Raw genomic sequence first — 20,355 nt, forward strand, 5'->3', positions numbered from 1 at the left:
GCCCCAAAAGAATACACTAGTTTAAAAGAATATTTGATATGTTCAAAATAATAATTGAATATATATTTTACAACAATTTGACGTGTTCTAGATAAAAATGACACTATTTCTGTACATTGTTTTTTCGTATCAAAGTAAGTCAACCTAAAATTGGAAAACATTTATTTTATGTTTTAAAATTTTCCGATTATATAGTATCATTTTTGGGGGAATCGGGGTGCCCCCCCCCCCCCAAGCCCCGATTCCCCAAAAATGATATCGATACTAATGGTCTTGTGTCGTAGTTTTCATATAGTTTTCTCAGATTGATTTGTTTTTCTCAAGAAAACTGTTTTGTAAAACATTGATGTCAAATCGGTACGGAATTTTCTTGGTAAGTTACAATTACATAATTATTGATGATTTAACAAATAGTTTGAACCATGACAGATGTTATTTTATTAGAAAGGCTATAAAATATTGTCTTCTTCAAACAATTGATAAATAATGCATACACTGTCTGCATTTTTTCTTAAGCTTAATTTTATACGTCGATGCCATTTTTTGGTTGTTGGGTTAAATGACTAGCCTAGCGTTCTAGTAATTGACCCGAAAATTTTACTTTGTCACACCTTTATGTTTGTCCTATTCATCTGTCTTTCATTCTTGAGTTGTCAACAAATGAATATGTATCCTACACGACTTTTGTGTCATATGTTAGAGACCATTAGGAGAGTACATACATATATATTACACGATAATGTTGTACATGTAATGTGAATTATTACAATAGAAATTGCAAGATGATGGGTATAAAGAAAATGCAGATACTTTCGCCAACTTTTGCGTCACCCTGTAGTTTGGAGAGTCAATATTTAGGACATTCGTCTGCTCAGGTGTTTATATTACCTGTAATAGACCAGGATTACGCTAGTCGATACCTAGACAAGTAACAAGATGCCAGCATACAAGTTGATGTACTTTGACACTAAGGGGAGAGCCGAGGTCATCCGATTGGCCTTTGTGGTAGCTGGACAGTCGTTTGAGGATAAGAGATTTCCAATGGAAGAATGGCAAACCGTGAAACCGAGTATGTATATCTATCAATTCAGTCAAATTAGAGTTTTGCAAATTCATTTCAATAATTTTATTACGATAAAATCTTTATTAGCTGAAAGAAAAATTAAGCGTATTATTCAGATTTTTATGAGTGAGTAAAATAAGACGTGTGTTAAAATTAAGCCAGGTGTGGTTGTTTTCGTAGATTAACAATTCTGCAATGGTTATGATAGTTGCTTGTAAAGTAACAACATTTTTGTTTGTTTTAAAAAGAATGTATTGTCCATAAAGCTCAACTTTCAGCTGTCGCAAGATCCTGTTCAAATACGCTCTTTATCGATTTTAAACAGCTCAGTGAATTGTCTGGGAGACATTGGCGCGCTAGTGCAAATATCACCCCTGCAAATGTAATTGTCATTTAAATTTTAGACCACATGTTTTTATTTGATACTTTGATCAGTTTCACAGTAAAAATCGTGCCTCGTGTTTATAGCCTATTTCATATAGAATCTAGGTACTTGTAGTCAAATATAAAATCTAGAGGTTTATTGATTTTAAACTTTATCTTCATTAATTGATGGATAAAATGTGTTCTAGAAATAAATGTGACAATACAAAAAAATGTTTTTGTCTGCTGTTGCAACAATTAACATGCTTGTAGAGATCCCCCTGAGGACTAGTTTTCGATCCTCGCCTGACCTAGTAATACCATCAATAGTGAAACAGAATATACTACTTTTATGCAGAAAGTTCCTTGAAAATGTCTCGATATACTAAGTTTTTATGCAAAACAGACACCCATTAATTTTTTAAAAACATGGTATTGCACACAACAAGCATCAAATATGGCTATGATTTTTTAAAGCAACCCAATGTTTATATTTTCAATCACTCTACACGTGGTTGAACACGAACGATAACTCTGTTCTGAACATCATCATTGTAAAAAAACCCCATACATCTTAAAAGATTTCATGTTTAACTTAAACAAAGTAGGATATAATGGTAAAAAACGACCAGAACTTACGTGTTTTGAGAATATTATCCGAACACATATACTTCCGCTCGAAATTCCACAGGAACTGAACTAATCTCGGTGAAGTCTCGTGAACTTTAGTTCGAGCACCTCTGGATTTATTATATACTTAGCAACGATAAAGAAAACATTCCGAACACATTCGCAGGGGTGAATATGTCGTAAACATACTTGCGCCGATTTCCGGTAATTTCACAAATCTGGATGTAAACAACAAGTTGGAATGACAAAAACTGATGGATATCATGATTAGTGTATGACGAATATTGCGAACACAAACCGATGTCGGTTGTCATAAAAATGGAGTGAAAAAAGGACGAGACCATACACCTGTTCCCTGTGATCTAAACCTGTCATCTGCAAGCAGTAAGCATGGTAGGTGTGATATCATAACATGTGCTATAATTGTATTATGTAAACGTTACAGATTACTAGTATTATGCTCGTATAATATCCACGTGAAAACAATATCGCCTAGCTTATATGCAGAATAGCTACACAATGATATTAATTTGTTCAAACATAAAAATTATTCATTGCTAATTCAGTCATTGTAATTAAAATAATCACAATTTTAGTTCGAATTTGCTCAAATGAAATTAACCATGATAAATGGTAAAGTTAACCAGGCGCGTATATACCAAGCTGTTAGCGTAGAGGGCCCTGAGTTAACTCTAGCATATGACAAGCTTATTTACCAACATTTACTCACAAAATGATTTTTAGTGTAACACTTTCATGCACATTAGCTTGAACAGTATATTTTTAAGGAAATATGTTATATGTTTGTATTTATGATATTTTTTGGCACATATAGTTCATAACATGAAGAATTAATTTTTTATTCACTATCAGTAACTGATATTATTATACTTTCATGTAAAATACTGAAATCGGATTGGTTTAGGCACAATTGGTAATCCGTTCTATTACCCTCAGTGTTAGCAACACTCTTGTTTTGTTACGTGCGTAAATTATGCGTGTACAGTTTGCCTTAGAATTCACTTCATTTCTATATAAAAGCAGTAAATTTCTCTTTAAATGGTTGTCTTGGGGTGTCAATTTCAACAGTTACCCTCCCAAACAGGCACTATTTATATAATGTTGATTCTCTGTACTGTGAATCCATTTGAACAGCTGACTGATATTCACCCTCTTTATTGAACTGTAAAAATCAAAGTACAGTTGAAAGAAAAATTAGTATATTTTGATTTATTGGTTGATAGAATTGCTCACATCATATTTAGATTTCATGTGATGTGTTCATTATTGTTACAATTTCTTATTTTTTCCCCATTATATTCAAATCATGAAAACATAAGATTTCTAAATACAAACAGTCATATAAGATTTGAAATTGTCAAGTTAAAAGGTGTAATATCCCTCTGCTATTAATTTTGCCATATATTTTTAAAAAAATTTCATATTGATTTTCATCAAAGTCAATATCAATCGATTCATATGAAACAAAAATGAAGTGATGAAGCGCTGCTAGATTTTTCAAAAATTGATAATGTGTCTAATCATAATATGAAGAAATCTAGACATAGTGATTAGAAAAAGCAAAATTTTATTATCGCAGCATAAAATTAAAAATCCAAAATGTATATGAAAATAATATATAGTTATATACATTTTCATTTCATATTACAAAACATATTGAAGCGCTGCATTTTAGTTCAGAATAGTACTTTGTTGTATAGGTTTGCAACAAAAATTGCTTCAATCAGCAAGAGTTATCTTTCTTTATCATAGACTTTTGAAGGTTTTACATACATGTTTTACATACACTGCATGATAAATTGCCATAGATTCTAAATTTTCAGAAAAAGGTTTTCTGTTTTCAAATTTGGATAAGATAATAGTAAATGGATCCATATATTCTGTAAGAAATCCTAAAAATTTAAACCAGAGCATAAATTTTGTCATAACACAACAAGTGGATCAAGCGAATAATCTTCCAGGAATTGGTATAATATCAATATAGGGATTTATTGTATTGAATCAAATGAGATATTGGTGTTTTTAGCTCACCTGAGCTGAAAGCTCAAGTGAGCTATTCTGATCACATTTTGTCTGTCGTCCGTCTGTCCGTCCGTCTGCCGTCCGTCTGTCCGTAAACTTTTCACATTTTCAACATCTTCTCAAGAACTACTAGGCCAATTTCAACCAAACTTTGCACAAATCATCCTTAGGCAAAGGGGATTGAAAGTTGTGAAAATTAAGGGCCACACCCATTTTCAAGGGGAGATAATTAGAAATTAATGAAAAATTTCGAGAAATTTTCAAAAATCTTCTTCTCAAGAACCAGAAAGCCAGGAAAGCTGAAACTTGTGTGGAAGCATCCTCAGGTAGTGTAGATTCAAAGTTGTGAAATTCATGACCCCCGGGGGTAGGGTGGGGCCACAATGGGGGGTCGAAGTTTTACATAAGAATATATAGAGTAAATCTTTAAAAATCTTCTTCTCAGAAACTAAACAGCCAGGAAAGCTGAAACTTGTGTGGAAGCATCCTCAGGTAGTGTAGATTCAAAGTTGTGAAAATCATGACCCCTGGGGGTAGGGTGGGGCCACAATGGGGGTCGAAGTTTACCATAGGAATATATAGAGTAAATCTTTAAAAATCTTCTTCTCAGAAACTAATCAGCTAGCAAAGCTGAAATTTGTGTGGAAGCATCCTCAGGTAGTGTAGATTCAAAGTTGTGAAAATCATGACCCCTGGGGGTAGGGTGGGGCCACAATGGGGGTCGAAGTTTACCATAGGAATATATAGAGTAAATCTTTAAAAATCTTCTTCTCAGAAACTAATCAGCTAGCAAAGCTGAAATTTGTGTGGAAGCATCCTCAGGTAGTGTAGATTCAAAGTTGTAAAAATCATGACCCCTGGGGGTAGGGTGGGGCCACAATGGGGGGTCGAAGTTTTACATAGGAATATATAGAGTAAATCTTTAAAAATCTTCTTCTCAGAAACTAATCAGCCAGGAAAGCTGAAACTTGTGTGGAAGCATCCTCAGGTAGTGTAGATTCATAGTTGTGAAAATCAGGATCCCTGGGGGTAGGGTGAGGCCACATTGGGGGGGGGGATGTTAAAATTTTACATAGGAATATATAGAGTAAATCTTTAAAAATCTTCTTCTCAGAAATTAATCAGCCAGGAAAGCTGAAACTTGTGTGGAAGCATCCTCAGGTAGTGTAGATTCAAAGTTGTGAAAATCATGATCCCTGGGGGTAGGGTGGGGCACAATGGGGGGGGGGGGAGGTCGAAGTTTTACATAGGAATATATAGAGTAAATCTTTAAAAGTCTTCTTCTCAGAAACTAATCAGCAAGATGATTCTTTATAATTGTTAAGACTTTGGCTCCAGGACAATTTTTCGGCCTCACAAGAAGGTTCAGAGTTTGATGTAGCTAAATATCCCATATATAAACAATTGTAAAGGATCTTTTTGAGAACTGCAATACTCAACATGTGATATGACTATAAAATTGAAGCAGGCAGCTATTTTTTCATTAGAATCTTTTTGTATTACTGTTTTGAGTTATTGCCCTTGATTTATTGATTCTTGATTATTTTAATTAATGCATCCACTGTTAACCAATTATTGTGATGATTATTTTTATACAATAATAAATATTCAATGTATATAAGTTGTTCTGCATAAGTAGTTTTGGGTTAGGCCAGATTAGTTTGTTTATTTTTGATTTCCAATTTTTAGATACTATGAATTATTTTAGGCCGGCACATATATAGGGACAGTGAAGAGTGACTGTTTGGGGTTAAACTTGAACAAGTACGGAGAGATTGAGGGTGTGGACATCCCTGCTCTATCTAATCTTCGTGTTTTTCTAACCTATGATACAGAGTGTGCGGTCCTTCCTGCCCTGTATCGCACTAATACAAGTGTGCGGTCGTACCTGCTTGTCTTGGTGGTGGTTGCGGCGGAGCACTAGTGTATGGTCATCCCTTCTGGTGTTCTGGCCTGCTTGCGTTATCTCTGCTTGCGTTAACGTTGGCACCTGTGAGTTGCGTAGGTGTGCGGTCATCCCTGCCTGCGTAACTTTGAGTCCCTATATATGTGCAGGAGCAGTGATTAAAGTCTGCTCTTGTAAATATTGGCAGCAATCAGGGCTATCCGAGTTCCAAGGGGGAAAAATGAATTTTATTTATACAGGATCTACATGTATTATTGTACATTGTCCAGATTGTTTGTATTATGACTCCATTAAGCTGACTTTATCATACCTATTGTTCCTCAGGTGAGCGATGTGGCCCATGGGCCTCTTGTTTTTAATTTTGTTTTCCCATATCTGCTCCCTCAGAATAGAAAAGCCTAATTAAATTTTAAACATTTGAAATGTTATAAGTCACATTTTTCCCAATTATAATTCATTCAGCCCTGTGAACGAGCTATAGATAAAGAAATAAAAACATTCCATCCAAATATTCTCTGGCCTAAAACATCAAACATCAACTGTACATGTACTCACTGAACAAGTACATAAAAAAAAATTATATTTAGAAAAAAAATTATCCATCGGGATGGGGAGGGAGGGGAGGGGGGGGGAATAGTAATGTAGATACATGTATTGTCTCATAAATACTTAATCATTATGATACATTTCTTGTAATATTTTGTAAAAGTTTTCTTTACTTTTTTGCCCCCTGCTTCAAAAAAGCCCTGGGGTTCAATTCGTTCCGGTCAAATTTTTTTTCTATATTTGAATTAATTTAAATAAGTCTATCGCCTTCCAACATAAATTAGGACCCAGCACCACCTCCCTTGTTGTTACATGCCTTAATAATTGTGAGTTAACAGAAACAAAGTGATATTATTTTCTACAGAAGTTATCTCTCTTATCAGAGCGACATTCCACCTTAAGTAACATTAATTTAAATGTTCAAGATTAGAATAAAATGTTGAAAAATTTCACCTGATATGAAATTTTTATATAGAATAATCCATTTATATAAGGTTCTGTCTATGTTGCATATACTTTCATAATATGCCCATATTAATTTTATTTTTCTACATGTAGCTTCTTGAAATCATCTTTTCATATGAGTCCTTCTTATATGTTATAAGTAATAGTACCAGTAATATCATTTTGGTTTTTTTAATACAGATTTTTCAAACCTCCAAGAGATGAGAACATCACTGGTATGCCTTAACGAGGTCATTCCTAATACAAGACACAATGCGGAAAAATTAAAGACTAACGTAAAGAACTGAAACCATGATTGATGAAGAGAAGAGCTGATAATCAGATTATTGTCTCTGTTATGTACATCCTGATAAAGCCTTTCCCGATTGATGACCTGGATCATTTATTTGGTAATTTAAGGATGACAATATTAATTTGAACATTTATGATACATTATTAAGACACTTAATAAGCAACACAACATATCCTGAAATATGAAGCTGGACCAAACCAGTGATAACCTACCATTTATGATTCATTACATTACTTGCAATTGGATTTGAAAACCATTTCTGAAACTTCAAAAGTCATGAATAACTTGGACATATAATGCATACAATTAAGAATTATTATTGTAAAGATTATATATCATGATACATGCATATGCTATAAGAAATACAATTGATAGACATCAAAAGTTGTATATACTGACCAAGTGCAGTAATGAAGTTTGTAATGGCTATATACTATTTACTGGTCATGTGGAGTAACTGATTTTTAAGATATATAATTATGTTTAATTTTATGATTGCATAGTATATCAAATCATCATTTCTGTATATCAGTGTCTGTCTGTCCATCCATTTATCTGTCTGAAGTCTGTTTTATTATTATGACACTTATATACACAATTGCCTTACAGAAAATGGTAGTCTTCTTAAATGACGTTTTCGAAAGAATGGTTGAGTAAAATTTTTATTTTAAATATTTTTTGAAATGATTTTTGGGAATAAGAATGTTAATTGTTATACATACAGGTATAGATACCTTATCTATATTATCATTTTTACATGAAAAAAATGTAAATGTAGGTGGTACATAATGATACGATTTGTTAAGTTTTATTTAAACATGAGTGTGCAGGATCCAATGAAAAAGAAATTTAATTGGTGTGGCCTTTCACATTTTCTATTTTTTAGTTCAAATTGAGGCTGAAACATTGTAATATATTATCCTGCAGTATTATTCTGATAAAGTCAAAATCATACATTATAAATAGCACCAAGACCAATTATGGGGACCAAGGACGGGTTCAAAGTTTAAAGTTCAGCATATATATAGGAACTATAGGATTGCATACATGTGTATACCTAAGGACAAATCATAAATCATCTCAGAAATGTAGTGTTGTCCAGTCCAATCAGATGATATGATCTAAAGAATTATCATGATTAATTATCAGATTTCATTTTATACCTGTAATCATTTGAAAGATTCTCTTAATTTTCAATACCCATTTTAATGCAATACCTTGAAAATCAGACAAAACGTTTAAAGATTGATAGAGCTAGGAAATTCAAATTAATTACAGTCAATATATGATTTTTTAGGAAACCTGTTATTTATTTGGTTTGATATTGTATTTTAAAATCATTCAGCAAAGGCTTAATAAAAATTGTGTGTATAAAAGTTTTCATGCATTTTTTTCTTTTGTGTACAGAGACCAGAGTTTCTTGATTATATCAGATGCACAACTTATGGCTCTCAGTTTGTTAATTACCATTAAAATACACTCTTTAATATACATTGAAAGTGAAAAAAATGTCAAATTAAAGAATCATCTTCTCTGTATATGTTTGGTTTTTAGAAATACAATCATTTATGGCAGTGTTGACTTTCATGAAGCGTGCAGAGTGAATTTTTGTAAAAGTCAGGTCAGAGGAAATTCGGATTTTCAGCCTATTTCATTCAATTACTAGTAGTATGTGCAACACAACTCCATTAATTTTTTTCTACAAGAACTTATGCAGGTTCACAGTATAACTAGTTGAAAGCCATTTAAAACTGAATTATACGCCTTTTCTAACAGATGAGTAGGGTTTGTAGCATCTATTTTAATAGAGGTCAGAGGAAATTCAGACGTTATTATCTGTTTTTCTAATTCACCAACATAGCAAATATTTATTATCAATCTGTTGCTTTTTATAATTTCTTCCAAATAACATTTACAAATTAAGAGTCTAAATATAACAAATAGTATTTTTTGCAATTTTTCTAGCTCTGGTCAGGTCAAAAAATGTAACTTTTTTAGTGGTCAGAGGAAATTCAAACTAAAAAAGCGGATTAGATAAAAGGAATTCCAATAATCCATTTTCAGATAAATAAAGTATTATATTAACCTTTTTAATATTTTGGTAAGAAGAGTTTTCTAGTTAATTGTAAATATGTCTTTTATGACATTTTTAATTTGCATTTAAGTTTTTTTTTCTCGTTTTAATTTTTTGAACATGGGTAAGTATGAAGGTCGTTGCCATGGAAACGAACTCATTTACATATGCTTAAAATGTCGTTTTTGACAAAAGCGAATCGATTAGAGTCTGTTTAAATAATTTTTCCAATTATTCAATTAGTTTCTTGTCAGGTTCACATTACCTTAAAGTAGCCAAGTCTTTTAAATGTTGTGCATAAAGAGAATGTGGTGTACAAATTAACCAAGAAAGTTGGTATCTGATTTACAGCAATACCACAAAAGCAGTTGCCGTGTCTTCAGGTAGATGGTCGTCTTATCCCTCAGTCCGGAGCTATCATGAGATATGTAGCCAGGGAATTTGGTATATGATTTTTTTTTTATTTTAGAACGTTTCTGAAAATGCATCCTACAATCCAAATTAAAAATCCACATAAAAAAATTTCAAGGCTTTATTTTTGTCATTTTTACTTTTTTCCAACTCTCTTGATATTCTGCAGAAAAGCGTTGTTGGACAGTTTTTTTTATTCCTGAATACTTTTTGAACAGTCGATAGTTTTCTTAATTTTTTATGTCAGATCATCCTGGGTATAAAGATATAAGAGTGGTGGGCCATTTTCCCCTTACATATATCAAATATTAAGTACTTTTTAAATTGGAATTTCAATTCGTACTCTAGGGTTGTACGGGGACAATAATGACGAAAACACTCGTGTTGACGTCATCATAGGAACCGCCGAAGACTTTTTGAAGAGCGCCATTGCAATTCATTATGAAAAAGACGAAACCAAAAAGGCAGAACTAAAGAAAGATCTGGAAGAAAACAAGCTTCCTCAGTTTTTCAGCTTGTTGGAAGACATTTTAAAGGAAAATAATGACGGGGATGGTTTTTTTGTTGGTAAAAAGGTAGAGGCTTGGTTTAACTTATATCTATTTCATAGTTCATTCCAAACATTAAAAATCTCTCTTGATATGTAAATTTGTTGAACCGAGTTGTTAATTTTTTTTTAAACCCGAGCTTCCATGTAGAAATATAACAATTAAAATCATAGATCATAATGCCAAATTTGATATCCTGTAACTTTTTGCATGATTTCAACAGTAAAATTTAAAAGTCATTTAATTTTTACAGTTCATTAATAAAAATGTTTCATATATGGTGGTGCAAACATCATTATGATAAATCATTATAGAAAACAGTTTCAAGCTTTAAAGTAATATAAATAGATCTGGTGCAAATTATTTCGTTTTCAAAAATTCCATAGCTCATTTAGGTGAGCCTCTACTGACATCATTTTTATTAGATCTTGAAATTATGTGTTCATTTAACTTCCAGATATCGTTAGCGGACATTTTGATTTATGACATCACTGACCAGGTCGGCGCTACTGCAAAACTTCCGGCTTTCCCACCAAAACTGGGAGGGCTGATCGAGAGAGTGAAGAACTATCCCAAGATAAAGGAATATCTAGCTAAAAGAGGAAAGTGAACACAAAATGAAAAGTTAACATAAAACAAACATATAACAAATCCGTTAGTTTGAAACTATTTCTTTTTTAAGGCCTGCCGTGTACATGTATAAATACAGGTAATTTTGAGGACATTTCTCATGTTTCATCAAACGTTAATTCAAAGTCACTATTTTATAATATCTATATGTAAGCTGTAATGTATTAGCTTATGTATTGTGTTAATAAAATAAATTGTTGAAAAAGTCATATTATCTACTGAATATATACCAGGACAGAATCCAACGGTCGTATAGAAATGAGTTGATAGAACCATTTTAACAATTCCTTGGACTTTCGATAGGACGTAACTATCTATTTCTAAACAAGTTTAAATGACGCTGGTTTCAAGTGAAATATACACAGATTGCGTAGTCTTAGCTCAAAAGCCAGAAGAAATAGACAGGCCTACGTACGTCACATGGCTGTTTGACACAACTACCCCAAGTCCAAGCTCTCGTTAAAATGGCTCTATATTGATTACCTAATCATAAGGTGGGAAGCAGTGATACCTCTGGGAATTATATGGCATGAAATTTAATAATGATACTACAAGTGTTTAAGAATGCAATTTATTCATAATTAAAGAAAAAAATCACTAATTAATACTATTAATTAATACTAATGAAAATCAATTTCCTGCAGATAAAAGACATATAATCATCTGACAAGTCAACATAATCTTCTGACAACTCAACATAAAAAGGTCTGGCAAGTCGGAATAAAACAACCTTATAAGCAGTTTAATCTATTCAATTGACAATTGATGGCAATGCCACCATTAAAATATATATTTTAAACCAAATGTAAAAGATAATACACAAATACATCTTAAAAAGATTAGGATTATCGTTGTTAATATTTACATGAATCGTTCATAAGGGTTATGGAATTTTCTTCACCGTACGTTTCCTTATATCCCGTTTGATCAACTTAACACAGTTTTGCAACTCTTTTTTAAATTTCTCCGACATAACAAACATATACTACTACGACCTACTAGTACATCCACAGACTATACTCGTTAAAGGCCGAACATTTTACAAACGCCCCCTTCTTTACCTGTACAAACTTCAAAATGATGCCGCTTGTCAATCAAGTTTGAAACAATAGCACCCAGTTTGATTGACGTGATCGTCCGAGCGCGATCTTGCCAGGTCCGCGGATTTCTGTTTACTAGCAATTAACAACGTTATCTTTGATATCTTCCGTCATGTATTAAAAGGGGGAAATTGTAAATTTATTTTTACACATTTAAAATTGATTATGAAAAATAATTATTCAGTGATTGAAAATACGCACAATTTATATTTAAATTATGTTGAATGTGTGTGACCTAATAAATTCCACGAAAATGCATGGACAGCTCCAAAACATATAAAAATTTCTTTTTACAACAAACGTTCACTGTGCTAGTGCTACTAAAGCTATATTTACTGGTAATTCACTCAGTTGGAAGTTGGTGCATGTAAACGTCCTTCCATGGAAAAGGAACTCCATTAATTGTCGACGTATAATGGCTGTCTTTATATTCCACATTCTTACTCATCGTATGGTTTTCTTATACTATTATAATTGTTAAAATTAAGTTTTTAAACAATGTCAAGTGCTAAACACAATGTACTGAGTTATGCTTTTATAGCATAATCAATTTACTGCATTTTTTTCAATTGTGCTTTACACACGTGCTTAGAGAAAATTCGGACGACACATACCATTTCCGTATAAAATCGCTTCGTATGGTCATTAGAACAATAAGATATTTAAACTAAGACCAATTCTGACTAATTCTTTATTTCCTGTGTATTAATTTGCCTCCTGTGTATAGAGATTAGCAGCGTTCACGACCACGGTAGACTGCAAGCCCCGGAGGCTTTCACACCTCTAATAATTAAGCCCCGCCCTCACCTGAGATTTAACACCCGGTAAAAATGTTCGGTCTTTAAACACAATTTATAAATACATATGTGTGAAAAGGAAAACCTGAAACATATCATTGCCATATTTGAATAATTACTAGTAAGCGCCAAGTCATTTTTATTCATATATATAAGCTGACAATTTCGGCAAGTGCGCGCAGATGTTAATAACCTCCAGCTATAAATCATAAAAACCTGTGATTTCATTCAGTAAATCCATCAGCCGATGATTATTATACAAATAATGGGAAATCCATATAATTATTACGATATGCTTAACCTAAACTGCACAATTTCTAGCGTTATTTACTTCTTTTATGACATTGTCTTTATAGTATTGTCACCGCCCCTTTTCCCCCACTCTCACATTTCCGGTTTTAAACATTATTTGCCCATTAAAACATTCTTTGAAACAAATGCTTTGTGAGAGGATTTTTCTTGCCTTACAATGAAAATAATAAATAGTCATGATCTAAAATAAGCATTTACAATTTTCATAACCAAGAAAAATAAAGAAAGGAAAAAAAGGAGAAAAAAAAATCAGAAGTGAGTAAAATTTATAATATAAACATTACGTAAATACAAATGGCGAAGTATATTAATATATATATATATTAATACGACACAGTGCTCAATAGTTTATTCATTTTCATTTTAGCCTCTGTTCATTGATGTCAACAACCGTTGTGGTATTTATAAACAACTTTGTATGTCTTTAATGTGTAATTATCTCAAGGAATTCTTGTCACATTTTTTTAAAGCAAGAACGTGAAGATTACATGAAAGTTTTTCTTTGATAGTCAATTATCACTCGCCATTTGTTCCTAATGATAATAGATAGACGACCTAATGAGCATTCAGTTAAAAAAAAGCTGGACACATTTTTAAAGGTATGGTTGCTAAGTTAACAAAAAACCGTTCATGTAACTGATCATAGCTAGATACCCATGTGAATTTTTATGTTTCTTTAAAAAAAAACCCATTTAGAAGTTAGAATGTTTTGGACTTAAACTGCATAATATATTTCTCTCTTTCTTTTTATAAAATTTTATTTAGACGTATTCTATCAATCGGTTTTTCAAAGGCTGCAAGGTCATTTTATCATTAATCAAATGTCACGTCACTTAGATGCAAGGAAGTAATGTTACATTGTTTATTTTATTTTTATATTAAGTTCACCAAACTGACGACTGCTTTTGCTGTCCTCATTATTATGTCATTCATATGACCTACATATTAGGCACATATTACCACATTCAGGTGGTGCATGTAATTTTTAACCTTACAATAGAAATTGGAAGATGACGGGTACAAAGAACATGCAGTTACTTTCGCCAACTTTTAAGGACATTCGTCTGCTCAAATCTATATTTATATATATTACCTGCAATAGACCAGGACTACACTAGTCGATACCAAGACAAGTAACAAGATGCCGGCATACAAGTTGATGTACTTTGACACTAAGGGGAGAGCCGAGGTCATCCGATTGGCCTTTGCGGCCGCTGGACAGTCATTTGAGGATAAAAGATTTCCACTTTCAATGGAAGAATGGCAAGCTGTGAAACCGAGTATGTATATCTATTAATTCCGTCAAATCAGAGTTTTGCAAGTTCATCTCAATAATTTTATTAAGATAAAATTGAACTTTAGGTACTTATCGCAAATACAACTATCAGATACTTGCACAGTGACGAACATCAACTTTTGTTTTTAAATGCTGGTTTTGAGTTACCCCTATATGCATACACTACTTCTTGGAGAGAAGCTGCAGAACTGTAGCTCCACAGGAAACTTTTAATCAACTCAGCTGTGGTTGTTTTCGTAGATTAACAGTTTTGCAATGATAATGATGGTTGCTTGCAATCAGAAAATATTTTTGTTTGTTTCAAAATGAATGTATTGTCCATATAGTTCAGTTTCAGCTATCGCTTGAGCGTGTTAAATACGCTTTTTATCGATTTTAAACAACAACTGAGCGAGGCCCGGTGAAATGCCTGGGAGACAGCGGCACGCTAGTGTCATTTAATGGTTGGGCTAGTATATACAATATCTTCTGGTTCGGTGCAAAACACTCCGATCAAATTCATGTAAAATTCTTAAACAATGATAAATAAGCAACAACATCAAAAACAAAACAAAGTTTATTTGACAAATCACAGAAAACTGTGAACTTGTAAATAAATGCATTCTTAACTGCTGCTCTTCTTGTGGATTAGATGACATATTTTCTTCGGATGAATAATTCTTTTCTTAAAGTCGAGTTCAAGGCAAAAAGATGACATTTTCCTTAAGGTAGCTAGGTCTTTTCATGACTAAAAAGAATGCGGTGTACAAAGCAACCCAGAAACTTGATATCTGTTTTACAGCAATACCACAAAAGCAGTTGCCGTGTCTTCAGGTAGATGGTCGCCTTATCCCTCAGTCTGGAGCAATCATGAGATATGTTGCCAGGGAATTTGGTATATATTTTTATTTTTATTTTTGAGCGCTATGGAAAATGCATCCTACAATCCCCTCCCCCCCCCCCCCCCAAAAAAAAAATCCGCATAAACAATTTCAAGGCTGCGTTATTTGTGTCAAATTTTCTTATTTTTTACTTTTTTTCCAACTTTCTTGATATTCTGCTATGCAAAAGCGTTGTGTGACAGGTTATTTTTTTAATCCTGAATACTTTTCGAACTGTCAATAGTTTTTTAAAGTTTTTATGTCAGATCATCCTGGTTATAGAATATAAAAATGTAAGAGGGGTGGACCATTTTCCCCTTAAATATATCAAATCTAAGTACTTATTAAATTGGAATTTCAATTCGTACTCCAGGGTTGTACGGGGACAATAATGACGAGAACACCCGTGTTGACGTCATCATTGGAACCGCCGAAGATTTTTTGAAGAACGCCTTTGCACTTAGATATGAAAAAGACGAAACCAAAAGGGCAGAGTTAAAGAAAGATCTGGAAGAAAACAAGCTTCCTCAGTTTTTCAGCCTGTTGGAGGACATTTTAAAGGAAAATAATGGCGGGGATAGTTTTTTTGTTGGTGAAAAGGTAGAGGCCTGGTTTAACTTATAACCATTTCATATTTCATACCACACATTCAGAATCTCTCATGATATGTAAATATGTCGCACCAGTTGTGAAATTTTCTTAAACCCGAGCCTCCACGAAGTAATATTAAAAAAAATACCGCTGGGGTTTTACATTTTTTTCCCTCCAAAAATTTCAAAAGCTAATTTTCTTTGTTAAATAGTGTAAAATTAGAAAATTCTTAACCGGTGAAAGTATTTTAATTTAAATGTACTTTAATCCACATTAAAATCGACAGATGTCTCATACCACCTTAAGGCAATATAAACTAATTCTGGTGCAAACTATTTCGTTTTCAAACATTTTACTTTTCACCAAGTTAAGCCTGTATTGACAACATTTTTATTAAGTGTAGATATTGAAATTGTATTCCTTTAACTTCCAGATATCGTTAGCGGACATCATGATTTATGACATTCCTGACCAGGTCGGCGCTGCAGCAAAACTTCCGGCTTTCCCACCAAAACTGGGAGGGCTGATCGAGAGAGTGAAGAATCATCCCAAGATAAAGGAATATCTAGCTAAAAGAGGAGATTGAACACAAAAAGGAAAAGTTACCATTAAATCAACGTGAAACCCATCCTTTAGATTGATTCTTTTTTCCGGACTGTAGTGTATTGGTACAGGCAACTTTAAGGATTTTTCTCATGTGCCATCAATATTTTAATTCAAAATCACCATTCTTATGACATCGTTATGTATGATGTAATATACTAGTTTATGTATTGTGCGAATTAAATGGTTTATTTGAAAAATATCTTGAGCGGCTGAATATAAAACAAGAGTAGAATCCATCGGTTGTTTGGAAATGAATTGATACATTGATTACGTAATCATTAGGTGAGGCGCAGTGATACTCCTGGGAATCATATGGGATGAAATTTAATTAATGATATGAGGAGGCTATCTATTCAGAATGAAAGGAAAAATCCACTGACGACAACGAAAATCAATTTCCTGATAAAAAAAATTACACCTGGCAAGTCAAAATGATCATCTGACAAGCCAACATAATATTCTGGCAACTCAACATAATACAAAGTCTTGCAAGTCAGAATAAAAAAAAAACTTCCAGTACAATTTATTCAAATCAACACTTGATGGCAATGCCACCATTAGAATATATTTTAAACAGGATGTAAAAGATAATACTCAAATACATCTTAACAAGAATAGGATTATCGTTGTAAATATTTACATGATTCGTTAATAAGGGTTATGGCATTTTCTGCAACGTACATTATCTCATATCCCGTTTGATCAACTTAAAACAGTTTTGCAATTTTATTTTTTAATTTCTCAGACAAAACAAATATGTAATACGATGACTTACGAGTACATCAACAAACTATAACCGTTAAACACACTTTATAAATAAGAGAAAAACCTGAAACGTATCATTGCCATATTTGAATAATTACCAAGTCATTTTATTTGTATAGGCTGACAATTTCGGCAAGGGCGCACAGATGTTAATAACCTCCAGCTATAAATCATAAAAACCTGTGATTTCATTCAGTAAAGCCATCAGCCGATGATTTTTTTTTTTACAAATAATGGGAAATCCATATAATTATTATGATATGCTTAACCTAAACTGCACAATTTCTGGCGTTTATTTATTTCTTTTAGGACTAGTTGTATTTGTAGTGTTGTCACCGCCCCTTTTCCCCCACTCCCACATTTCCGGGTTTAAACATTATTTGCCCATTAAAACATTCTTTGAAACAAATGATTAATGAGAGGATTTTTCTTGACTGACAATGAAAATAATAAATAGTCATGATCTAAAATAAGCATTTACAATTTTTATAACCAACAAGAAAAATAAAAAGAGAGAAAGAAAAGGAGAAAAAAAATCAGAAGTGAGTAAAATTTATAATATAAACATTACGTAAATACAAGTGGCGAAGTATAGTAATACGACACAGTGCTCAGTAGCTTATTCGTTTTCATTTTAGCCTCTGTTGATTGATGTCAACAACCGTTGAGGTATTTATAAACAACTTTTTATGTCTTAAATGTTTAATTATTTCAAAGAATTCTTGTCTCATTTTTTACAGCAAGAACGTTAAGATAACATGAAAGTTTTTCTTTTGATAGTCATTATCACTAGCCATTTGTTCCTAATGATAATAGATAGACGACTTAATGTGCATTCAGCTAATAAAATCTGGACACATTTTTAAAGATATGGTTGCTAAGTTAATAAAAAAAAACCTTTCATGTAACTGATCATAGCTAGATATGTGAATTTTTATGTTTCTTTAAAAAAAAAAACCATTTAGAAGTTAGAATGTTTTGGGCTTAAACTGCATAATATATTTCTCTCTTTCTTTTTATAAAATTATATTTAGACTATTTTATCAATCGGTTTTTCAAAGGCTGCAAGGCCATTTTATCATTAATCAAATGTCACGTCACATAGATGCAAGGAAGTAATGTTACATTGTTTATTTTTTTATATCAAGTTCCCCAAAATGACGACTACTTTTGCTGTCCTCATTATTATGTCATTCATAAATCAGATTATGACAAGCAATTCAAAGGGAAACGACACTGCGCCATTATCAGGTAACATTTCTTGCTATTGAGTCATCTTCCATATGACCTGCACATTAGGCACATATTAACACATTCAGGTGGTGCATGTAATTTTTAACCTTAAAACATGAAAGAAACTTATAAATATTTTTAAGATTAGCGAACCAGACTTAAAAAAATATTTTTTTACTAAAACGTAAAATCGGAATATGTGGTCAATAAGTTAACACATTTCGGTACATAAATATATCTTGGTACATGTATCAAAATTGTCTAATATCAAAAAAAAATTTCAGCTGAAGATCCTGTATCAATAATTGAAAAGTCAATCCTACAAATCCCTCTCTTAAAGAAGTTTACTACTATGTAAGTACGTTCAACACATTTTATTTCACATTTGTAATAAACTCTTTCCAAAATATTATATTAAGCGATTATTATCTTTAACTGTTTGTACTTCATTTATATATTGATATTGACATTTGTAAATATGCTTCCTTATATGAACTTATATAGAAAAGCGAAAACGTTCAATTCTGTATGAACGTTTTCGTGACGTCACAATGAAAACAGCACGCGCTTATCACTTGATGGTTGTAATATTGTAAACGTAAAAACACCGTTATATTAATGATTCTGAACAGTTTGACATTCTCAAACGTAAATATAGGTAAAAAACAGCAATGAAAAAAGTTCACCTGGATATGAACTTGGTTGGTAAGTGATCAAATCTTCTGAAAAGCCCTTCGGGCTTCACAGGATTTGATCACGTGACCAACCAAGTTCATATCCCAGTGAACTTTTTCAGTTGCTGTTTATTTCTAAACAAGTTGCTGTCCTTTAAAAAAGGACTACAATACGTGGACCATTTGAATGTGTTTCCAACGAAAACATGAAAGCCTTAAGATTATCAGAGATTCCACCAACTCTAGCCCTCTTCTTTTAACCGCAAAATTTGTACGTTGTATTACGTATAAAGCCCTGACTTTTTATCTCAGAATTTAAAGGGTTCTTACTTCTAAAATAATTATGATCTATCTATGAATGAAGTTTGCATGTATAGTATCAGGCATTCGGTGAATTCTACTATTTGCGCACACATTACGATTCGCACTACTTTGTTAGCTATGCAGTGACAGCTTTGTGTAAATTAAAAATTTCATATTTTGATGCATTTTTCTTGAGATTTAAACTTGTATACAGTGACAATTTTTCAATCATACTTAATTGCTTAAAATTTAATTGGGAAGAACTCTAGCCTCGCCTATTATAAAAGTAAAGTGAAGTTACATGTGTATTCGGAAAACAACAAAACATTGCAAATTATGCTATTTGATGCATGTTGTAGTTTCGGCATAACATTAACTTATTTCATAATACTGATAGTTTATATCACATGCCAATCATTTCTTTAAAAGGAATACTTTGTTTCTGTACTGTTACCGACAACTTTACAATTACAGCGCCTTTGAACTTCTGTGTATATGGCATGGAATCCCGATCCAGATTCAGATAAACGTGTGCTAGCCTGGTTCCCTGATCTACCCATTACGCACGGGAACCAGGCTAGCTCATGCGCAGGCTGCATTTTCCCCATAGCATCCGGTTTAACCTCGCTTATATATTTTCTGCGTGGACCTCAGGGTCCACGCAATTAGGTTGTGACTGGCAAGTACATACAGCATGTGAATTCTTTTATGTCTGATAAAAGTTTTATTAGTTCGAAAAATAATTGTATCTTTCTATTTTAGTTTTATCTTATCATTTCAATTATTCAAGACATATTGTCAAAAAGTTATTAATCTTTTGAGTTGATAATGCTTACTTTTTTCCCT

The 20,355-nt window shown here is 32.5% G+C and overlaps 2 protein-coding genes across 2 annotated transcripts; both read left to right on the plus strand.

Annotated features, from left to right (window-relative positions):
- The first annotated feature begins 861 nt into the window (after window positions 1–861).
- LOC105320553 (S-crystallin SL11) lies at window positions 862–11,180 on the plus strand. The gene is made up of 4 exons (XM_066081917.1): window positions 862–1,069; window positions 9,734–9,826; window positions 10,142–10,368; window positions 10,799–11,180. Exons 1-4 carry the CDS (start codon window positions 937–939, stop codon window positions 10,949–10,951), a joined length of 606 nt encoding a protein of 201 aa, XP_065937989.1. The 5' UTR covers window positions 862–936; the 3' UTR covers window positions 10,952–11,180.
- A 3,061-nt stretch (window positions 11,181–14,241) lies between these two features.
- On the plus strand, window positions 14,242–16,733 carry LOC117680535 (S-crystallin SL11). Its single transcript, XM_034449212.2, has 4 exons — window positions 14,242–14,460; window positions 15,259–15,351; window positions 15,711–15,937; window positions 16,362–16,733. Exons 1-4 carry the CDS (start codon window positions 14,322–14,324, stop codon window positions 16,512–16,514), a joined length of 612 nt encoding a protein of 203 aa, XP_034305103.2. The 5' UTR covers window positions 14,242–14,321; the 3' UTR covers window positions 16,515–16,733.
- The last annotated feature ends 3,622 nt before the right edge of the window (window positions 16,734–20,355 follow it).

This window comes from Magallana gigas, chromosome 4 (genome assembly GCF_963853765.1).
Source record: "Magallana gigas chromosome 4, xbMagGiga1.1, whole genome shotgun sequence".
Taxonomy (NCBI): domain Eukaryota; kingdom Metazoa; phylum Mollusca; class Bivalvia; order Ostreida; family Ostreidae; genus Magallana; species Magallana gigas.

Excerpts from the sequence above, each read along its gene's own strand:
- LOC105320553 (XM_066081917.1), top strand. The coding sequence starts at position 937 with ATGCCAGCATACAAGTTGATGTACTTTGACACTAAGGGGAGAGCCGAG. Across the intron at positions 1,070-9,733 it reads ATGGCAAACCGTGAAACCGA|CAATACCACAAAAGCAGTTG; the intron begins GTATGTATATCT and ends TCTGATTTACAG. Across the intron at positions 9,827-10,141 it reads ATATGTAGCCAGGGAATTTG|GGTTGTACGGGGACAATAAT; the intron begins GTATATGATTTT and ends TTCGTACTCTAG.
- LOC117680535 (XM_034449212.2), top strand. The coding sequence starts at position 14,322 with ATGCCGGCATACAAGTTGATGTACTTTGACACTAAGGGGAGAGCCGAG. Across the intron at positions 14,461-15,258 it reads ATGGCAAGCTGTGAAACCGA|CAATACCACAAAAGCAGTTG; the intron begins GTATGTATATCT and ends TCTGTTTTACAG. Across the intron at positions 15,352-15,710 it reads ATATGTTGCCAGGGAATTTG|GGTTGTACGGGGACAATAAT; the intron begins GTATATATTTTT and ends TTCGTACTCCAG.